This window comes from Dreissena polymorpha, chromosome 1 (genome assembly GCF_020536995.1).
Source record: "Dreissena polymorpha isolate Duluth1 chromosome 1, UMN_Dpol_1.0, whole genome shotgun sequence".
Classification (NCBI taxonomy): Eukaryota; Metazoa; Mollusca; class Bivalvia; order Myida; family Dreissenidae; genus Dreissena; species Dreissena polymorpha.
Window position 1 is genome coordinate 43,351,014 of NC_068355.1, and position 22,237 is coordinate 43,373,250.

The 22,237-nt window shown below is 35.1% G+C and overlaps 1 protein-coding gene and 1 long non-coding RNA gene across 11 annotated transcripts in view; one reads left to right on the forward strand and one right to left on the reverse strand.

The window, feature by feature from the left end:
- The window catches only part of LOC127878467 (plexin-B-like), a 170,572-nt gene that overhangs the window by 84,126 nt on the left and 64,209 nt on the right, over positions 1-22,237 (reverse strand). For all 9 annotated transcript variants that reach the window (XM_052425003.1, XM_052425043.1, XM_052425038.1 and 6 more), the window contains 3 exons: positions 13,524-15,763; positions 11,924-12,118; positions 2,601-2,723 (listed from right to left, as the gene is read on the reverse strand). In XM_052425003.1, coding sequence (XP_052280963.1) covers positions 2,601-2,723; positions 11,924-12,118; positions 13,524-14,753 — 1,548 coding nt within the window. In that variant the 5' untranslated portion in view covers positions 14,754-15,763. The remainder of the gene's footprint in view (positions 1-2,600; positions 2,724-11,923; positions 12,119-13,523; positions 15,764-22,237) is intronic.
- On the forward strand, positions 5,519-6,740 carry LOC127878523 (uncharacterized). 2 transcript variants are annotated; one of them, XR_008048793.1, is made up of 4 exons: positions 5,519-5,545; positions 5,709-5,843; positions 6,326-6,432; positions 6,594-6,740. It is a non-coding gene; the product is annotated as an uncharacterized LOC127878523 (long non-coding RNA). The 2 variants fall into 2 exon arrangements; XR_008048792.1 differs by lacking the exon at positions 5,519-5,545 and having other exon boundaries at positions 5,606-5,843.

Here is a 22,237-nt window from a genome sequence, read left to right on the forward strand (position 1 = left end):
CAGACGACTTTGATTATCAGCTTCGCCTGCTGAGACAAATTTAACCAAGCCGTCTGCTTATTCAAAGGAACAATACTTCCAACTCCTAAAATGTCAACTTTGCTCCCCAAAATTCTGCATGCTAAACAGGATGAGCACGCAATCTCAGAGAATCATTTCCGTTCCGCGTTGAATGGATGAATGGGCAATATAAATGGAAACAATCCCAAATGAGACAATTTGACGAGACAATGAAATTATTCGCATCACGTTGACAAAATTGTGGGAAAATGATGTATTTACTCTTGAAATGCAAATGCCAAGCTTGCATGTCTCGGAAGATTTCAATGAAGATTTATATGTCCTTATTAACCAGGCTAGATGTTTGCCACTAAATAAACTACATTTCATTTTTCGGTGTTTTGTTCTGAAGCAGTCTATTTAAAAATGATGAAAAGCCAACACAATACGCCATTCTTTATATTCGATGGACAAGGATCAAAATCAGCTGTTGGCTATTCTGCAATAATTAAGGACAGAGCCTATAGTGTTCTGGAGAAACTGTGGACATTTATAAAATCCTTGTGCTTAAATTCAGACTAAAAAAAATGTAACAAACTAAAAATGACTAACAATAAGCAAGAAAATAAGCTTTTAATCATCATTTTCATAATAATTTGTTGTCATATAACCAACAGTCAAAACTATATACAAACACATATTGTCATATAACTTAAGCCTCATTCATATTATTAAATTGAATTATTTATTTTCTGAATGTAAGACAAAATATACATAAAGTTTATATAAAGCAAAGCTTCTTACACCTTTTGAGTTAGTCTACCTGCTATTTCTTAAACCGCAAAAGCTTCAAAATCAAGGAAAAAACATTCTTTGAATCATTATCAAAATAATATTGAATAATTCTCTCATATTATGATATGATCTGTAATACACTCCGCTATTTTAACTCTTTCAGTGCTGGAACCTTATTTTTAAGGCCTTTGCAAACAGTTTGGATCCTGATCAGACGCCACAAAACATGGCGTCTGATCAGGATCCAAATGGTTTGCTATTCTGATAGTATTCTTTGAAGATTCTTTGGAGAAATCTTTGAAGAAAATGCTAATTTTAGAAATTCAGCAGACGAGATTTGAGCAGACGACAAATTTCCCAGCATGCAAAGGGTTAACTTACAAGGACATGTATGTTATCTGATAGCAACTGAAAGTGTTCATGCTAAAATAAGCTCAATAAATCAAGTGTGGCAATATAAATGTCTCCAAGATTCTTATATGACAGCAAATTAATCAAGAATATAAGTGATGTAAGGGCTTAAAACGGAAACTAGACCTTGTAATGCTAGCCTTCATACAGGAAATCATTAAATATATTTCTAAAATGTCACAGGAAATCTTTTTTGACAGATGTAATCCAATGTTTCTCTCTAGGAAGTTACACTCATTGAAATACATCCATCTATGTAAAAATAGAATCATTTTGAGCACTATACAGTCAGGGAGCCTGCTCTTAATTGTCCAATTTATAAAACATATTTCTTTTTGTTAAGTTTATTGTTACAGTTTTCTCCTTATACTCATACCATGAGAACATGACTGAAATCTAAAATAATATACTGTCTGATATATTACCCGAGATTCTATGGAATTAAGAGTATTATATAATAATTAGTATTAGCAACAGTTTGGAGCTTATTTACTGATAAACAAATATAACATGAACACTTTCCAGATTCTTACACAGATTGAGAACATTATGTCTTAGCAAACCTACTTGAAATTATATTTTCAGCTTTAGAATACAATGCAAACTATGTGCTTCAGTTTGAAATACTATCAAAACATAATGCTTCAGTTTGCAATAAAAAAATTGCATTTAATGACAACTTAATGTTTCAGTTAAGGAATACTGTGAATTCAAAGTGAATGGTTCTTTTCTTGAAAACAATGCAAAGTAAATGTTTCAGTTATTTAACACAATGAAAACTAAATGTTTCAGTTTTGCAACACAATGCGAAGTAAATGGTCCTGTTTTTGAAAACAAAGCAAACTAAATGTGGTTTTTTTTTTAAAACACAATGCAAACTAAATGTTTCACTTTTGCAATACAATACAAACACAATTTTAAAGGTTTTTTGAGAGTTTATGAGAACGACAGGAAGAATTGAAAAGCAATATTGAATTAATTTGTTCTCTGTCATGTGAGAACTTTAACTTGCATGATCAGCAATGTAGACTGCTGCCTAATTGCATTTCTCCCAGGCAACTTATGTAATTATAGCATTCAGCAATGCAGTCATTCTACTTTGAAAGTGTGAAGCATTGGCAGAAAATCTTTCAACTAAAGTTGACAGTAACATATTTTTATCTTACCCTTTTGAGCATGATGAACACAATAATGCAGACTTCATACTGACATATTTGGGGCTCTCTCATCCTTGGGGCAAACACATTTTTACTATTCTCTTTAAGAAGGAGATATTGTGGGGGGGGGGGGGGGGGGGTTGGGGAGGTGGTAATCATTGTTCATCATAATATTTTATAAAATCTGAAAATTAAATATATTTTCTTAACTCAGACTCCAAAAAGCAGAAAGAATACCTTTTGTTTGCTCATGACGTAGATGGAGTTCTCATATATCTGGATGTTTTGGTTGATGGGGGATCCCAGATCCACGGCCACCTGCTCATATTCTCGTGCACGCTCGTGAGTCTCGAGAACAATCTGGAAATAAAGTCACAGTGGCATAGTAGATAATGTGTCAGTATAGCGACCAGGAGGTCACGGGTTCGATTCCCATCATGGGATCATTCTTGAAATCTTCCCCAAAGACACCAAGTGTTATTTCTACCCAGGAAACTGACAATTGCAATCAGCCTTAGGCTTTCAATGCAATCAAGCTAAAATAAAAAGGCTTAAACTTAACAAACTGGAAATAAAAAATTTGATGAATAGGTCAGGTGAATTTTGTGATTTGCCCTGTCAAAATCCATTTAATATATGTACTCTCAACCATTTAATGTTAATTGTTTCGCTTCTAACTCTTTGTAATGTTGAAAGGACCTGGCATTCACCTTATGAAAGGACCTGGCATTCACCTTAGTAATCCATGATTTTATCAATCAGCTAGGAAAAACAAGACCTATACAAGATTATCAAAAATAATAAACAGTTGTATTTCATAAGTGGGTCGTGATCTGGCAAAAACCAATTCATCTATTCATGGTATACCCTGTTCAGATGATTACATTATCCCAGGGGATCTCTTATGGATTACTTCACATACACAAGTTGCCATTGGTCAGTAAATGCAATTCATCAAGGCGATCTATTATTCATTGATACACCACAACTTTAGACCAAACTGGCATTAACAAATTGCTTTTGCAGCATAAAACAAAAAACGCTTTAAGCAGCTAAGATTTCTACCAGCATCTCATTTATGATTTACAGACTGTGTTTGGAACACAGACATTTATGGAAGCCGGGCTAAAGTTGTGATGCCTTCTAATATTTCCCCCAGGAAATGACAACACTACATAATCTTTCACGTACTATAGCGGGATCTCGACATGAGCCAAAAAGAACATCCTTTCCTTATATATCAAAGGTTCAAATTCCCACATAATAAATAATTCAGTTTCTAAGGCATCCTGTTGGGAAAGACCAACTTTTCATTCTTTGTTGTGATTAGAATAATAAGGAAATGAGGCATCCTCTTCTTTGGTGTACTAAGATTTTATTGACAATAAAAGATTATGTGCATTGTTTGATTATAGAAGCTTTCATGCAATTCCTGTCCTGAAGGCTTACAAGCATGAGTTTTTTTGGTTTTAGTAATTAATTAATTAGTATAGAATCACAAAAGCAAATACCTATCACAGACTGCTTAGAGCCTTGTAAGTTTCAGGAATAGACAGCTAGACGCCTCATCAAAGAAATGCAGAAATGTGGACATTGCATAATTAATGTCTAATAGAAGAGTTGCTTTCTTTTAAGCAAAGGTTTATAGCCTGTATTACGTGATATGCCACATAAACAATAATGTAAATTATGTGAAGATAGTATATCAAAATTGCACTGCATTTCATTTACAGATGGTTTGGAGAAATCAAATATCTTAATACATCCATGAACAAATTGAGATTTTATTTACACTCTTTAGTAAGGTCTCTTTCTGAGTAGAACTTACATACTGAGTTTTTTGTGTATTTAAATGGGAAGTTGACAGATTATTCAGTAAAATATTTGTAATAATCAGTGGATAAAGCATATAGTGCCAATAGAGGGAATTTTATTTTGCTGCTCATAAACAAGCTACTCTGTTACTCTGATGTTGTCAAAATTTTAAATTGTCAATCTATATAACCTTGAACTTTCAAATTCATACATCAAATTGCGACAATTTATAAAAGAGATAGAAAACATGGAATGCAAATGCACACCTGAGCTAGTAGTTTTTATAGACAATTGCTTGTCATTAAAGCTTGTTCCTTTAACAAGTAAGAAAAGAGTGGAATTACATCTGTTTCAAGATTTTAAACAACACAAAATTATCCTCTTTCAAAATTTCCCATGTTGGTCAGCAGATTATATTATGCAGCTGAAGATGAGACAATCTAGAACATTAATTGTACACTATATAACACACAAAAAGCACAACAGAAAAAACAGACAATTTCTGACATTCAGAAACAGCATTATCGACCACTGGATGTTTTGGTAACTTGATACTGTCACATCAGTATTCTGTATTATGCACTAATATCAATAATATTCACCCTATTGGGACCAGTTGGCATTTGCAGGGTTGCTAAGAGACTATGAATTTACTTGCAGCCTTAACACGAGCACAAGACAAACAGCATTAACAGAAAGAAGAAATTACAAATAAAATTAACATTGGGTGGTCAAAACCATCACACACATTGAAGGAGTGTCATGAAATTAATGCCACCCAGTATAAGCTTGTTTTATGCATAAAAACTTGAATTTAAATCTGAGCAATTTTAATCTGTACTTAATAAAACAGTTGCTTTAGTACAGACACTGTAAGGTAAAATCTTTAAATTTCAATGTCAACTCTAACAACAGTCAACTCCCACAAAAGCTGAATGCATTACTTTCAAACAGTAATGCAATATTGACGTTACAGTGCGGTAAACTGTTATTATAGGGTAACTGATTTATAAAGGCATGGGGCAGCAGATTTTTAAAATGCAAATTTAGATTTTTACAACAACTGCAGCACCCAATTGATTCAGTATTTGCATAAATATATCTGCATGATACATGATTATTTCTGTTCTTAGACATATTATTAGTGATCTGGGATTCTGCAGCCCATTGTCACAATGTTTATTTCAATATTTATTGTCTCATAAGATTTATCAGAAGATTTATGAAAGTGATAATAACTTTAAATAAAGATACGTATCATATTGAATTGCATGAGTTCGCTATAGGTAAAGAAAATTGCACACACATTTTTATGCTCCCCGAAAATATTTTCGGTGGAGCATATAGTTGCCAGTTTGTAGTTCCGTGTTCCTTCCTTCCGTCACACTTTTGCTACCGTTTCTCATAGGGACTTCAATACTAACCAATTGCTTTCATATTTGGCATGTAGGTACCTTGCATGGACCTCTACCTTTTGATGAGGTTTGAGGTCTCTGGGGTCAAGGTCAAGGTCACCGAGGCTAATAATAGACTTCCTTCCGTCACACTTTTGCTACCGTTTCTCATAGCGCCTTCAATACTTTACCAATCGCTTTCATATTTGGCATGTAGGTACCTTGCATGGACCTCTACCTTTTGATGAGGTTTGAGGTCACTGGGGTCAAGGTCAAGGTCACCGAGGCTAATAATAGACTTCCTTCTGTCACACTTTTGCTACCGTTTCTCATAGGGACTTCAATACTAACCAATTGCTTTCATATTTGGCATGTATGTACCTTGCATGGACCTCTACCTTTTGATGAGGTTTGAGGTCTCTGGGGTCAAGGTCAAGGTCACCGAGGCTAATAATAGACTTCCTTCTGTCACACTTTTGCCACCGTTTCTCATAGCGCCTTTAATACTTAACCAATCGCTTTCATATTTGGCATGTAGGTACCTTGCATGGACCTCTACCTTTTGATGAGGTTTGAGGTCTCTGGGGTCAAGGTCAAGGTCACCGAGGCTAATAATAGACTTCCTTCTGTCACACTTTTGCCACCGTTTCTCATAGCGCCTTTAATACTTAACCAATCGCTTTCATATTTGGCATGTAGGTACCTTGCATGGACCTCTACCTTTTGATGAGGTTTGAGGTCTCTGGGGTCAAGGTCAAGGTCAACGAGGCTAATAATAGACTTCCTTCTGTCACACTTTTGCTACCGTTTCTCATAGCGCCTTTAATACTTAACCAATCGCTTTCATATTTGGCATGTAGGTACCTTGCACGGACCTCTACCTTTTGATGAGGTTTGAGGTCTCTGGGGTCAAGGTCAAGGTCACCGAGGCTAATAATAGACTTCCTTCTGTCACACTTTTGCTACCGTTTCTCAAAGCGCCTTTAATCCTTAACCAATCGCTTTCATATTTGGCATGTAGGTACCTTGCATGGACCTCTACCTTTTGATGAGGTTTGAGGTCACTGGGTCAAGGTCACCGAGGCTAATAGATATTTTAGGTGTTTATTAACACATACATTGACAAAGCGCATCATCGGGGAGCATCCATCAGTTTTACTGATATTCTTGTTTTCTATAATTGTTTTTTTCAAGCAAGGATAATAAATATATTATTTTGATGTTGTTCTTGTTAAATGATGCATGTTAAACAAGGTAAACATCTATAATTGTAACCTTTTCTTTTATTTAAATTGGTGAAAATTAATGTAATTGTTTGACGAGAATGCTTACCGGAGTTCAAGGTACACCATTTGTGGAAGACTTGACCTGGTGACATGAAATTTGACCCCACTTGACCCAGATTTTAACTAGAAATGGCGCGGCAGAGGCCGACGCGTATCCCCACGCCGCATGTTTGACACAGGGGCGCCCCAGCGTTGGTTATGGGGCCATGCATAGTTGAGATTGACCGTATTATCATAAGAGATGTTCAGTATAAATTTGAAGTAATTCAATGTAGAAATGAAGAAGTTAATGTAAAATAACCTAAAAAATGAGTGAAAATCTATACCGTAATTTCTCCTCCTTATCCTGCTCTCCTTACAAATCTAATAATGAATCAACTTCACTGTAGTCAATTATGTACATGTCATCCTAATTGGAATGACTTATGAGATGGCTGAACATGCTCTCTTATAGCCAATCTTCTTGCTCCTGTTTTGGAAAAATTATGTTTTGAGGTTAAATGGTTGACTAAATAGTAGCGTCTCAGAAATTTTCTATCGCAATCTTGTACACAACAATGTCCATCTTGCTTCAAATTTTTCCCACTTGAACATTTTGACAGATTTTCAGTAACGAGTCTAAAATTTTAATTGCACAAATTGAAAGTTTCAGCCCTTTTATAGATTCTTGAGGCTCTATTCCATGAGTTTCTCATGCTTTTAATGCTTGACTGCATTCTATCTCTTCTCTTATATACAGGTGTCCCTTTGCGCCAATTTTTTATAATCCCTTGTATAAACATTAGATGGATGAGCTAAACCATTTCACAGATGAGTTAACACAAACAATTGAATACTTAATACATCTCTGCGCCACTTACTCTATGCGCCACTTTGATTTATTTAATTTTTTTATATCATTTGGCAGGTTATTTACTTACCTCCCTTTAAAGCTTATTACTTCCCTTGGATTTGTTTTTTTGACCTTTGACCTTGAAGAATGACCTTGACCTTAACCTTTAACCACTCAAAATGTGCAGCTCCATGAGATACACATGCATGCCAAATATCAAGTTACTATCATCAATATTGCAAAAGTTATGGCCAATGCACCATACCGGGGGCATAAAAATAAGTGAAAATCTCTGACCTGGCCCCACCCAAACCCCCGTAACTTTTGACCCAGGGGTCAGATCAAAATTCCGAATAGTGCAGGGTCGCACCTATGCTCATAGCTACCATGTGTGTAAGTTTCAAGGTTCTAGTGCTTATAGTGTAGGAGGAGATAGTGGCCAGGACGGATGGACGGACTAACGGACGGACGGAAGACGGAGATAACCGCAATATCCCCACTTTTTCTCCGAAAAGCGTGGGGATAACAAGGACTAGATATTGTCAAGATAAACAATCCCATTGACACATAAATGTGGCAGTTTGGCCTGGTGAACTAGCTTTAATAGCATGCACATGACTCCATCAGATTCCAAGAATGGATTCCAAGCATAAAAGTTGTTACAATTAACATATTTACCAAGCTTCATCAAGATTGAGTCATTACCCCCCCCCCCCTCCCCTGTTCTCACAGAGCTGCAACTTTACGACGATCATCCCAATCAAGCCCCAATATGAAAAATGTTTGGATCAGGGAGGATCGAGACTGATCGGAGTCTAAATTGAGCAATTTAGCGAATTATGGTCTTCATTTCGACCGTACTACGATGCCTCTATTTTTATACACCGAATATTTTTGGCCACGATCCTGCTACGTTTGTTTTGAGCATGTTCAAAATAAGAGTGGCGAGAGCGTAGAGCTGTTCATGAAGACTCTACCATATCATACTGCGCTTATGAAGACCCCACTATGTTTCTCCTGTGATTTGTCACGATCGACAACGTTTTCTGCAACGCTTTGATCGTAGTAAAAGCGGTGTCTATGTGTGAACGTGGGGGGTAAATGAAGCTATAGAGTGGTAAGAAGGTTTAGCTAAGATTTAACCGAGTTTTTTTAACCCAAAAGATCCAGATTAAAACTGAGCAAATATAATGTAAAAAATTAAGACCAAGTTTCATCATAATTGTGTCATATATGTGGCCTTAAGAGTGGTCAAAATGTTTGTCTAAGATTTGACAAGTTGACCTACCGAGAAGTATTTGGACAAACATGACCCAGGTTCAAACTTGGCATCGATATTGTCAAGATAAACATTCTGACGAAATTTCATCAAGATTGATTCATAAATGTGATCTCTAACAACGGTTAAAAGGCTTTTCTAAGGTATTACTAGTGACCTAGGTTTTAGGACACACATATTCCAGATTTAATCTTGGCCTTGATTTTGTCAATATAAACATTATTTTTAACAAGTTTTGTTCAGACTGCGTTATAAATGTGGCTTCTAGAGGGGCAAATAAATTTGTTATGTTTATTTTGATAAGGTGACCTAGTTCTTGGATGCACCTGGTCTAGATACCAACTCATCTTTGACATTATGATCAAGTTAACAATTCTGACCAAGTTTCATAAAGATTGCATAAAAAATATGGCCTCTAAATTTGTAAGAAGCAAAACTTTAACGACACTCACTGCACATTGCACGCAAATGGATGCCTGAAATGGTGATCACAATAGCTCACATTGAACACTTCTACTAAGGTGAGCTTAACAAGCGATGACTGCATACTTTAGCTATTGGTTTGTCATTTTTACTGTGCAACTTAGGTTGTCACGCAAATAGTACTATTTTAGACTTTTATACTTCTGCATGTCAGTTTGAGAGGACTCTGCTATAGCATGTATCATGCAATTGCTAAATTTACCTTGATATATCTCTCCAATAAAAAAAACAACAACAATCCAGTGTACAATTTTTAAATGTGAATCTAATATAACAAGGGCTGTTTGTAAAACATGCATGCCCCCCATATGGGCTCTCCGTTGTAGTGACAGCCATTGTGTGAATATGTTTTTTTGTCACTGTGACCTTGACCTTTGACCTAAAGACCTGAAAATCAATAGGGGTCATCTGCCAGTCATGATCAATGTACCTATGAAGTTTCATGATCCTAGCCATAAGCGTTCTTGAGTTATCATCCGGAAACCATTTTACTATTTCGGGCCACCTTGACCTTTGACCTAGTGACCTGAAAATCAATAGGGGTCATCTGCGAGTCATGATCAATGTACATATGAAGTTTCATGATCCTAGGCATAAGCGTTCTTGAGTTATCATCCGGAAACCATTTTACTATTTCGGGTCACCGTGACCTTGACCTTTGACCTAGTGACCTCAAAATCAATAGGGGTCATCTGCCAGCCATTATCAATCTACCTACGAAGTTTCATGATCCTAGGCATATTTTAGTGTTCTTGAGTTATCATCCGAAAAACATTTTACTATTTTGGGTCACTGTGACCTTGACCTTTGACCTAGTGACCTGAAAATCAATAGGGGTCAACTGCAAGTCATGATCAATCTACCTATCAAGTTTCATGATCCTAGGCCTAAGCGTTCTTGAACTATCATCCGGATCCCATTTTACTATTTCGGGTCACCGTGACCTTGACCTTTGACCTAGTGACCTCAAAATCAATAGGGGTCATCTGCGAGTCATGATCAATGTACCTATGAAGTTTCATGATCCTAGCCCCAAGCGTTCTTGAGTTATCATCCAGAAACCACCTGGTGGACCGACCGACCGACAGACCGACCGACATGTGCAAAGCAATATACCCCCTCTTCTTCGAAGGAGGGCATAAAAATAATCAAACATTTACACCTTCCACTTGCCGCTATTATTGTATTGGAGAAAAATCTCTGGATGTGTTAGAATTAATTGCAGACAAAAAAATAAAATAAATATGAAGCTGGAATTAATAAAATTTGATATTGGAACAACTATTAAGGAAATTTATTGCTCCAGGTGAAACAAGGCGAGACTGAAAATGGGAAAAAAATCAATTTCGAACAAAGGATTGCGGGTTTTCTAATTAGGCACTGCACGGCTTAATTTGATACGCTCATAAACAACTGTTGCCCATAATCAGTTTTAATCAGCACCAGTTATTATTGAAGGAGTGTGCTGCACACACATGCTGAATGATTAGAAAATTATGCAAATTATGGGATAAAAAATGTGGGGGGTGTTATTTCAGGTTCATAGATACCAGCTGGTACTTTGGCTGTCATTTATGTTGAAATCTGATATTTTACACCAGATCATTTAATGCTGTTTTATGGCTTTATAAACCGATCTTCAGGTTAAAAAAGATGGCTCCTCTATTGTTAGGAGAATGGTTCACTGAATTTGAAAGTATATCAATTTTCAAGACCTTATTATGTTAAATTCAGGCATATTTACATAACCGAAGTTACCAATATTATCACTGTAGATGCATTCAAATTCAAGATGACTTGCAATTTTAGACATGTTCATATCACTTGATGTAAACGTTTTATTTGAAAAGACAATCTAATGTCTTCATTTATTAATTGATAATCATGTCATACTTCAGAATTAAACAGCTCAATAATGATCGTTCTAACATAATTTGCACTTGGTAACAAAGCATACAAAGTTATTTTTCAAACATGTTGTTTTCAATATTTATTAATTGTTAAGTTTATAACAGAATGTTATTTTATTTTTTATTTCCAGTCCCTATAGTATATGTGGAGGAGTTCATGTTTTCCCCAAAACCTGACCTTTAATGGTATTTGTATCCATTCTCCTTTTCACCAATCAAAGAAAATGATCGCATGCCAACAAGCCATTACTTTAGTTCTTTATTGGATTTATTGGAACTAATCTGGACCATTTTTGTGATGAGAGGACAACCAATTATGATTAGTGTTCCAGGTATTGCAAGTGAGTGAGTTGACTCAAAATGGAGTCCATGATAATGGTTCCAACCTCAGCTATGGCCATTTTATAACATTCTTAAATCCAACAGAACACTCACCTTTTCAAAATGTCACCGAGGAGCCAAAACAAGGTCAAGCATTCTCATAATCACTGATTTTATTATAGCACTAGGAAGGGTACAGGTATATTTTCAAAAACACAAGATCACTAGCACACTATGTACCTTTTTGATGTATCCATCACCAGTACCAACAATGCAGACTGTTTGGTCCCATGTGGTTGTCACGGCGATTGAAGTCAACCATGTGCCCTTGTATTCCAGAATAGGGTTGCTAGTAGCAACCTCTATGCCCACAATATTGCCAATGGATTCCAGGTCTTTGTTGCATAAATATTCCTCTTCACGATAGAATGGGCCCTAAAAAGACATTATCTTTGAATTGATTACATATAAAATAAATTTCATGCTTGAAAATCAAGCAAACAAGCAAATTCGTTCAATTGATATCCCCCCCCCCCCCAATATGCTTCTGGGCACAAAAGTGTTATATTTGACACTCAAAAAAGCATTTTTTCAAGACACAAAGGGCCATAACTCCGTTATTAACAGATGGTGTACAATGCCTTTTGGCGTGCATAATCCTCTTATCCATATATATACTCATACCAAGTTTCAATGAAATCAGCCAAAGCACTTTTAAATTCCAAGATACGGACAACGCCAAAACAATATCCCTCCGCCTATGGCGGGGGATAAAAATGCTGAGTGGTGGGTAAGAATGCCTACAACAACAAACTTCATTACCTAATTTTAGCGGTGGCAGATCTGAGTTTATATAGTAAAACATATGTAATATGTATGATTATATTATGCTAACTTACATATATTGTTTATAATTATAATTATATATCCTATACATTATAGAGTTTTTTTCACCATTTTGGGTATTGGGCCGGGTCCCTTTGGATAAGAAAAATGTGCAGCATTTTGACTTAAATTGGGAAATTTGTGTTGTTGTTTTTTCTAAAAAAAATCTTCAAAAGTGAGAATACAAGTGTTTTCAGTATTATATTTACTAAGGTTGAACTTATATGGATTGGAGATGACCAAAATATTGAGATCTAAAATTTTGAAACCTTCAATTGGGAATTTTTAGCTCCAATTTGGGAAAAATATATACTTTTTTCCATTGGGAATGGGGCCGATTACCGGACCTGATTTTGAATAAAAAAACTCTGCTTACCCACGTGAATTAAAGGGGCATTTTCAGGATTTGGTAAATTGACAAAATTAAAAAAAGTTGTTTCAGATTCGCAAATTTTTGTTTTAGTAATGATATTTGTAAGGAAACAACTATACTGAACATTTACCATGTTCTAAAATATCCATTATATTCATCTTTTGAAGATTTAAAAACCTGAAAATTATAAACGATAGAATAATTTGGAAAGTTTTGTTATTGTCGTTATATTTTGTGAAACTAGAGGATTGCTTATATAAAGTAAAAAATACATTGCATCATAGCATGATAACGGATGGCTGAGTGGTCTAAGCGGAAGACTTTTAAATCCAAGACTCCAGCGGTCAGTGGTTCGAGCCCAGTTGAGGGTCACTTTTTTTTCTCTTTTAAATTGTGTTTTTGTTTTTTTTACTGGAGATTTTTAGGTCCAATATTTCTATTTATCAATATAAAGCATTAAGTGACAAACTTCAATACATTACAAAATCCGTGAAAAGGCCCCTTTAAACCCCGTTTTACCAGAGTGCGGCTCATTGACCAATGCAATTAACTGCATATTTTGGACATTCAGTTATCACCTACCAGTTGCTGACATCTCTTCTTGGTCAGGTAACCACCGCCACTCAGATCCTCCCCGTTGAAGCATTTCTGAGCGTTCTCCAGGAGTTGTCTACGGATGTACTGCATCGTGTATACGCAAATGGCAGAGTTTGACTCGTGGTCTCCTTCGTTATCAGAAAACAACGCTATCAAAATGTCATCCGCTGAACGTAATCCAAAACTGAGCTGCAGGTTTTTGGAAGCTTTCGTTATCTTTGCTGCCTGCAGATAACTATAAACTTTCCCCGAATTTTCAGATTGACAAACCAGTGGCATGTCAATGTAAGAGTTATAATACAGATCTTTTTGGCATATTTGAATAACCTTAGACACAACAGGAGAAGTCTTATCGGTGGACTGCACAGACGCATACTGTCTTGTCAAAAAATAACTATATATTCCAGAACTGAATCCTGTCACATAATCTATCAAGAATTTTGACCGTACATCTTTCCTGATATAGATTGCGGAATACATGGCCTGTATATTGTCAAATTTTGCATTAAGCTGAAACCTATTCCGGCCAAGACTACGAGAGCTGATGGAAGGAACCACCCCCCGTAGCTGCTCCGTGTAGACATCAACTTTCCCACCCGTGTATGTGGCCCCAACGTACAAAACCTCGGAGTCAAGGTCCGGGGGCCCTGGAGCGACAAACGCGATTGTCGTAGCCCGGGCATCATTTGCAGCTACAGCAAAATCTAAAATTGAACCAGTCTCTGATTCATAGTATGATTGTGCTCGGGAGATGTTCTTCAGATTTCTCGCTTCACATGCACCCTGATATACACTACCACATGTGAGCAGCTTCTCCTTCAAGCCTTTGTAATGTATCAAAATTTTGTTATAATTATCTGTAAGAGATGTTGGGCTGTTACAGGGTATTTTTGGATCGGGAAGACATTTCAGGCTATCATTTACAGGGCCAGTTTCTGCCTCACTAAGAACAGTAAGATCTGAATCGAGCTCATAGATTCTGTTAACTGCCCCCACAAATATCCGCCCCCATTCAGTAACGACCATGTTGTTCAGCTCAAATCTTTGTGCCATCACCCCAGAACCTAACATCCTGTCATTTATAACACCATTGGTATAAATCTTTCTCTGGTGAGGAAAAATCCCTTGTGTTATAACACTGCCACATATAGAAGCTAGTGCAAAAAACACTAGGATGTGAATAACATTATAAGAATATACGAGATGACACCACATTTTCTTATTTCTCCAATAAATCGAGATAAATGTTGGACACTAATTCCATTTCATACGGACACATTTGCATATGAATATATCCCATTTGCTTGCCTCTACGTATCCATTGACTGATAGCTTATACAAAATCACATTTCCATCAACGACGTCTTACAAAATCTGACCTATATGTATGCAAAAATCCATTCTTCACCATAACAAAATATATTCAATTCCGAAACTTCCTTTTGCTATTTTCCTGCATCCAATTCCATACTGTGGCTGCTGTAAGTAATTTAATTTGTCCACCAATTCCTAATTCCTCTTGACTTAACTGCCCTAATGCAAAAAGGAAAAGAGCTTATTCCAATTTCCCTTGTTTTATCCATACATCCACAGAAAATATTTCCAATAGCAGCATAGTCAGTATTTACTTTCACCAAGCTTGTCAAGGCTAACTGATGATTATTATAATAACACAGATGTCATAAAATATTCATAACCTATTCTTACCAAGTCTTATTAATAAAATTCATTTACATAACACTGATGGAATTATTACTAGAGAGCAAAAACAGGAAATCTGATAAATTCTCCAATAAGCCAATTATACAGCTTTTCATTTATTTAAATCCATCACACACTTTTCACTGCAGACAGAAAACTATGAATGGACTGGTTTAAATAAATCACTCTCTTTTTTTTTCACCTATGGAAGATTTTTTTCTCAAAGGAGTTTCCAGTCGCAGCTTCCTCATGTGAGGTGAATTTGGTAATCCAAGGCCTGACGTTCAAGAGTTCTGTATACATTCAGGCGCATCTGGCTTCACTAAAATCACTGCGAAATTCTGCTTGATCTCCCAGAAAAAGCTAGTTGATATTTCATTCAGGTGGAATATACAATACTAGACCCATGTGTGCCTGTGATCCAGTTTGAGCAGTGTTTAGTTTCTCAACAAACACTCAGGAGAACTTTCTCTTGACTTATCTTGACTTAAGACTGCCAGCTGGGTCAACAACAGTTCTTTTTTCTGAAAACAGAAAAAGATTAACATATGAATTCAACACATATATGACAAAATCTGCTGGCATATACAGTATATCATGATTGCTTAAAAAAGTAAAATATATAAGCCATGTGAGAAATCTATGACTGTTGCAATTTTTTGCCATTACCATCTAAAGACTGTATCACTGTTAAGAATAATGAAAGGTCACCAGATCTTAGCACCACCACATTATCCATACTCAGCAAAAAGTTTTAATACATCTTTGCTGCATCATGTCCTAAAACAACCTCATTAAAATGTATGCTAGCATGCAACATTTCTCTGGGCAACATTGGTCATAACGGAAATTAAAACCTAAAACCCACTAAGTGCAAAAACTACTTTTAAAAGAACACAAATGAAAATGTAGCAGCAATTAAATCCATAAGATCACGCAATTAAATCCAGCTCAGCAATGTAAAACTTGCATACAGCATTATCTAAAGAAAAAAACATTTACTACCCCATAAGTTAAACCAATACAATAATACAAGAGGCTGTGTGTTTTAAATAGCAGCAATCATACTGATACCATCAATGCTTATAACATTCTGATGATGTTATTATATAATGAAGAGATCACTATTTTAACCCTATTAGTGCTGGAACCGAATTTTGAAGGCCTTAGCAAACAGTTTGGATCCAGATGAGACGCCACAGAAGGTGGCGTCTCATCAGGATCTAAACTGTTTACTTTTCTGATAGTATTCTTTGAAAAAATCGAAGAAATGGCTAATTTTAGAAAATCAGCAGACAACATTTTAGCAGACGACAAATTTCCCAGCATGCAAAGGGTTAAGTGTTGTATCCATGCAAGCATCTTTCAATAAATATAACATGATTACGTTAGTGTTTAAAGGTGACCCCAATGACTAGTCTTCCGTGAAGGTATTGACCAATGGGTGGCGGGTTATTCACCTGCAGATGACAATTACAACATCGATGCATTTACCAACCCACAACTGCAATCACCACACCGTTCAGCAAAATAATTACCAGTGCCATGGGACGAGATTTATGGAGCAGTTACTTTGAATTATGTTTACGACTGTATATTATTCTGTGTCAATATGTACTGAAACATGAAGACTGATGTTAATCAATATACCAGGATTTTAGTGTCTGATAACGACATAACAACAACATACTGAAACCATCAGCTTATCAAAAAGAATAACAACAGTTTCTTGTTTAATAATATCATGTTTCCAAGTTTTGGTATGATGACAATATTATAAAAACAGCTCCATCCTCTTTTAAAGATTTGCAGCAGTAAGTAAAATTAATGGTCATGTGTTAAAATGTTTAATTGTATAAATTATTCACTATAAATAAGTAAGAAGTTGAATTTAAAATATGCCCAATAATTTTGTTTAGCTTTCTTTCGAAAGTTTGCACAAAATAACATTGTCAACCATAAGACTTGCAATTTCAAAAGTATATGTCTACACATTAAGTAAAAATTGTAAGGTTTGCTGTTGCATTTTTTTGTTATTGTATTATCTCCCCCATTTAAAAACCAACATCCTGACATTTTAAGTCAGAGTATTTATGAAATTCAGGAATTCTGTTAAAGTCTAGAAAATCAAGTCCAATAGGCAATTGAATTTCATTTGCTCATTCAATAAGAGACAATAAAACTCTTGGTGATTTTATTAATTTGCAACTGAGGAACAAAACGTAAGATCAATAAAGCCGCTGCCTTTGACACAATAAACTTCGTAGATCTGTCTTCCAGCCATGAAGGAAAGCTATAAAACTTGTAATTGTTATCAATTTTTTCCTACTCTTTTTTTATCATTATTATCCAGTGCAGAGACATAAAACAGGGTTTCAAATGTACACACGTAATTAAGAAGGTAAATCATAATTTGAAACATCTGGTGTATTTTCGTTTCTTATACAAAGCTACCATTAAAATTATGTATCAAAATAGTTTGTTATATCTGATTATTATATATCATTTTTTCGTAATTAGGTTTCTGACAAAAAGTTTATATCTGAAACTATCTCTCAAAGTTAAAAATGGATTAAAACAGTATGTGATCATTGCCCTTCTGAAAAGGAGTTTCTGACAACATATACTGACAACCAAATGATGGCAAGCTGACTTTTGACTGGTAACTTAAATGTGTCTGACAACACAATGACATGAAACTGGTATGAAACTGAACTGAAATATTCATTTTTGAAAAAACACTGGCTCTAGAACCAGTTTATTTCTGGTAATAGACTTTTAACACACTGATAAAATACAGAGGTATCTGATAATACACAAGAGGTATTATTACAAAAACAATGTCATATACATATTAAAGGGGCCTAAGTTTCACGTTTGGGTAAATTGACACAATTGAAAAAAGTTGTTTCAGATTTGCAAATTTTTGTTTTAGTTATGATATGTGTTAGGAAACTGTAATACTGAACATTTACCATGCTCTAAAATAGACAGTATATGCATCTTTTGAGGATTTAGAAATTTGAAAATTATAACGCAAACGAATTAATAGTTTGGAGAGTTCTGTTGTTGTGGTTATATTTTGTGAAACTTCGAGAATTGATTATATATAGTATAAAATAAATCTGGCATTGTACACAGAAGGATGGCCGAGTGGTCTAAGTGGTTGACATTTTACTCCAGGGCTCCAGGGGTCAGTGGTTCGAGCCCAGGTGCTGAGGGTTACCATTTTTTTCTTTTTTTAATGTTATTCTTAATTTTTTACTGGAGCTTTTTCTATCCAATGTTTACACTTATAAATATAAAGAATATAATGACAAACTTCAAAAACATGCCAAAATCTCTAAATTGTCCTTTAATAAATAGTGTTTGGTAATAAAGCAATTGTCCGGAAAAACAGTTTGGATAATGGTATCCAGTATTATATCATCAACTGTAAACCTCCATAATATTTTTATCATAATTCTCCTGATGGCTTAAACTATAGTTGTTAATGTTGATGATCATGATAATGATGATCATCAATTGTCAAGACAGTTATTATAATCACAAATGTGGCATTATATGTATGACAACATCATCCTGACCCAACTGTCTGACTGCGCAGGCTGGTCGGAAGCTATGCTGACCAGATATGGCATGTGAACATTTTTACATTTGGGGGGGGGGGGGGGGGGGGGCGGGGCTATATTATGATGACATAAAGTTAGTTCAGCAATCGGTATTATGTGATACTCAGCACAGCAGCACTTGACATGACACAGGTGTACCATACAACACAAACACATTCATTAAAGAGAAACATGCTATCTGTTTGTTTGCATTTTCTGTCAGTGCAACTGTGGTTGCCAGCGCTTGGGTGTTCCATTAGTAAAGAACCCTCTCTGAGACAAAAGGTCTGTATTTTCAAGCAAAGGTCTATCATTTAAGTATCAGATATCCTTCTAGGTTGATTAGTATTGACTCTTAAATATTTCATTTTGATTACTGTTAGCATTTGAATACAAAAATACTTAAATAATTGTAACTTATTGCATTTGACAGATAACAGTTAACAGATTTTTTTTTTAGTATAACACATAAGCTTTTTTTTTATTGAAAAGTTATTTTATCAACCAGATGCATGGGCCTGAATAAATTGTACTTTCAAGTTATCGCACAAATATACACAATCATGGACTTCTCATTAGTTAAAATGACTTTTCATGCTAAAGAGCATGCCAATGAATATAATTTATCTACTGCAGTTAGTTTCAATGTCTTCTTTAACCCATTTATGCCTATAGCGTCTAGAAAAAAGGCCTTGGCAAACAGCGTTGACCCAGATGAGACGTCACATGATGCGGCGTCTCATCTGGGTCTACGCTGTTTGCTTAAAGGAATTTCTGTAAGAAATATTTTAAATATAGAAATAAGTATACTAGACATCCCTTATTATGGAAATAAATTGATCCACTTAAGATGGATGGGAGAGTCCACTAGGCATAAATGGGTTAAAGACTTAACGAGCACTTTTGCTGAAATATACTCCAGTCATTATATGAAATACAGAACATAATAACGCATAAACATTTCCAGGCTATACAATGGCCTGCAGGAAGTGCTGGTTAAATTTATCAATTCTATCATTAACTGGAAAAGAAATGTAAAATAACCACTGGCAGTCCTAATCATATCACCAGTAGGAAATTCTCAGCCTGGTTAATGAAGCAAATCTCCTAATAAAAACCTTTTCCCCTAAAACATGAAATCAATACCAGCAAGAATAAAGAGCTCAGGAAGAACAGTTGCACATCAAAGTGCAACTTTATGTACTGTATTGTATGACTATTTTGTGTATTAAGCAATTGTTTTGGCATAAGAAATATTTAAAGTATTAAGAGTAAATGACATTATGAGATGTTGATGATTTATGTTTGCAATCTTAATAGAACATTCAAGACTAATATTTCTCATGTTCATGGCTCGTTTAATCTACAAAGGTCATTTGTCTTGGTCACAGGTTGAGGGGAGCCATTTAATTAACAATCATCTGTTGTTGTTTTTTTCTCCAGAATATGTGCATTGTCTGAACAGGCTCTGATGTGCAGTTAAGGGCACAAAAATGTCCCCTAGCAAGGGGCCAGCTGCAGGGTCTGAGTTTGATCCCCACGAAAAGAGTGTTCTCACCAAGGACTGGTTCTTCCCAGAAAACTAACTCAAGGCTTAAGTTTCACTTAAGCTTATATAAAAAATTGCAGCATTTACTCATTGTACATGCTGTTGGTCAGTCACTCTAGGTGACTGATACTATGTCAGAGCAAGTTCACTGTATAATTGATGCCTGAATACAAACACAACTACACTCTGTTGAATTGGAAATATAAAGATCTGGTGATCCCTGAACATCAAATGGTGCCCAAAGTGTTACAGCATGATGCAAGTGCACTGATTTTACATGATCAATGAGTGGCATATCTGGCAACAATTAAGGTTTCTGTTATTTGTGACAAAGGTTCTAAAAGTAACAGCCCTTCTTTAAACATCTCACTAGTGAAACTTGTGAACATATCATCGGACATGTCTGAGAAGCTTGAAGTGTGAAAGTTGTTCTTGAAAAACTAATTACATTTGTTTGAAGGGCGTCCATTTCTGCTTTCCTAATAAAATATTTAACCTCATGATGATTACTTAAGTTAGAGATCAGTCAATGTTAATTATTTTTCTGTGCAGGGTGAAAGATCTAATTACTATGAATCGTTTTGACTAAGCTTGAATTGACTGAGACCCTTAACAACAAAGTACTGTCTTGCACTTCTTGGTAAATACGAACAACATACATGTACTTTATTATATTTTACTTTACATAAACAAATTCTTTACTTTAAAGCAGCAATATTTTAACACATTATTTTGTCTGGTGAACATGAGTGCACAATGTTGCTGTTTATGTAAGCCTATATAATAATGTTAACTGTCTGATTAAATTTTGGCAATTACTGCATGGATCAAGCATGTGAAGTTGTAGTGCCTGTATATTATACTCATGATATTAACTAATATATACCACATATTTATTACCCTCTTCACAACATAAACAACTGATTTAGCTTGGTTTACAACAGACTTTCAAGCTATATTAGCACCATTTGTTGCAAACTTGATCAAAACATTAATTGATTGTCCAACAATATTATACACACTTAAAAATGTTGCTTTTATTCTTTAAAAACAACATTTTAGGATTTAAACAAAATATGATATATAGATCTATCTTTATGTTGTTTACTATTAAGCGGTACAATTACTATTTAGCTTGTATGTAAATGTATTCATATGTGTGTAATTAAGAAATTTAGAAGAAAATATAAAAGGCAAAATTTAAATAAAGAGGACCATGATTGCTCTGAAACACTCACCTGACTTTCAAGTATTTTAATTATTGAAGACTAGACCTGATGACCTAGTTTTTGGACATATGTGACCCAGGTTTAAACATGGCATAGATATTGTCAAGAAAAATATTCTGACCAAGTTTCATTTAGATTGAGTAAAAAAGGTGGCCATTAGATTTGGTAACAAGTTTTTGTTAATATTTAATGTGGTCACCTAGTTTTAGGACCAATGTGACCCAGAATCAAACTTTGGCAAGTAACCATTCTAACCAAGATTCTTCAACACTCAGTCATAATAAATGTGGCTTCTAGATTGTAACAAGGATTTTATAAGATTACAAATGGTGTCCTAATTTTTGCAGCAGTCACCCAGATTCGGCCTAGATAATTTCAAAGATAAATATAATGTTTCATTCAGACCAAGTTTCATTAAGATTGGAAAAAAGTGGCCTCTAGATAACAAGCTAGCTGCTTAAAACTTACCTTTTCCATGTTTTTCCCTACTGAAACTCCTTAAGAAATTTTCTATCATCCTTCTCTTTCTTATTTTTTTTATATAAAATATTTTAGCATCATCTCTAAAATTGATTTTAACTTTTAATCAGAAATTGTATATAATATGAA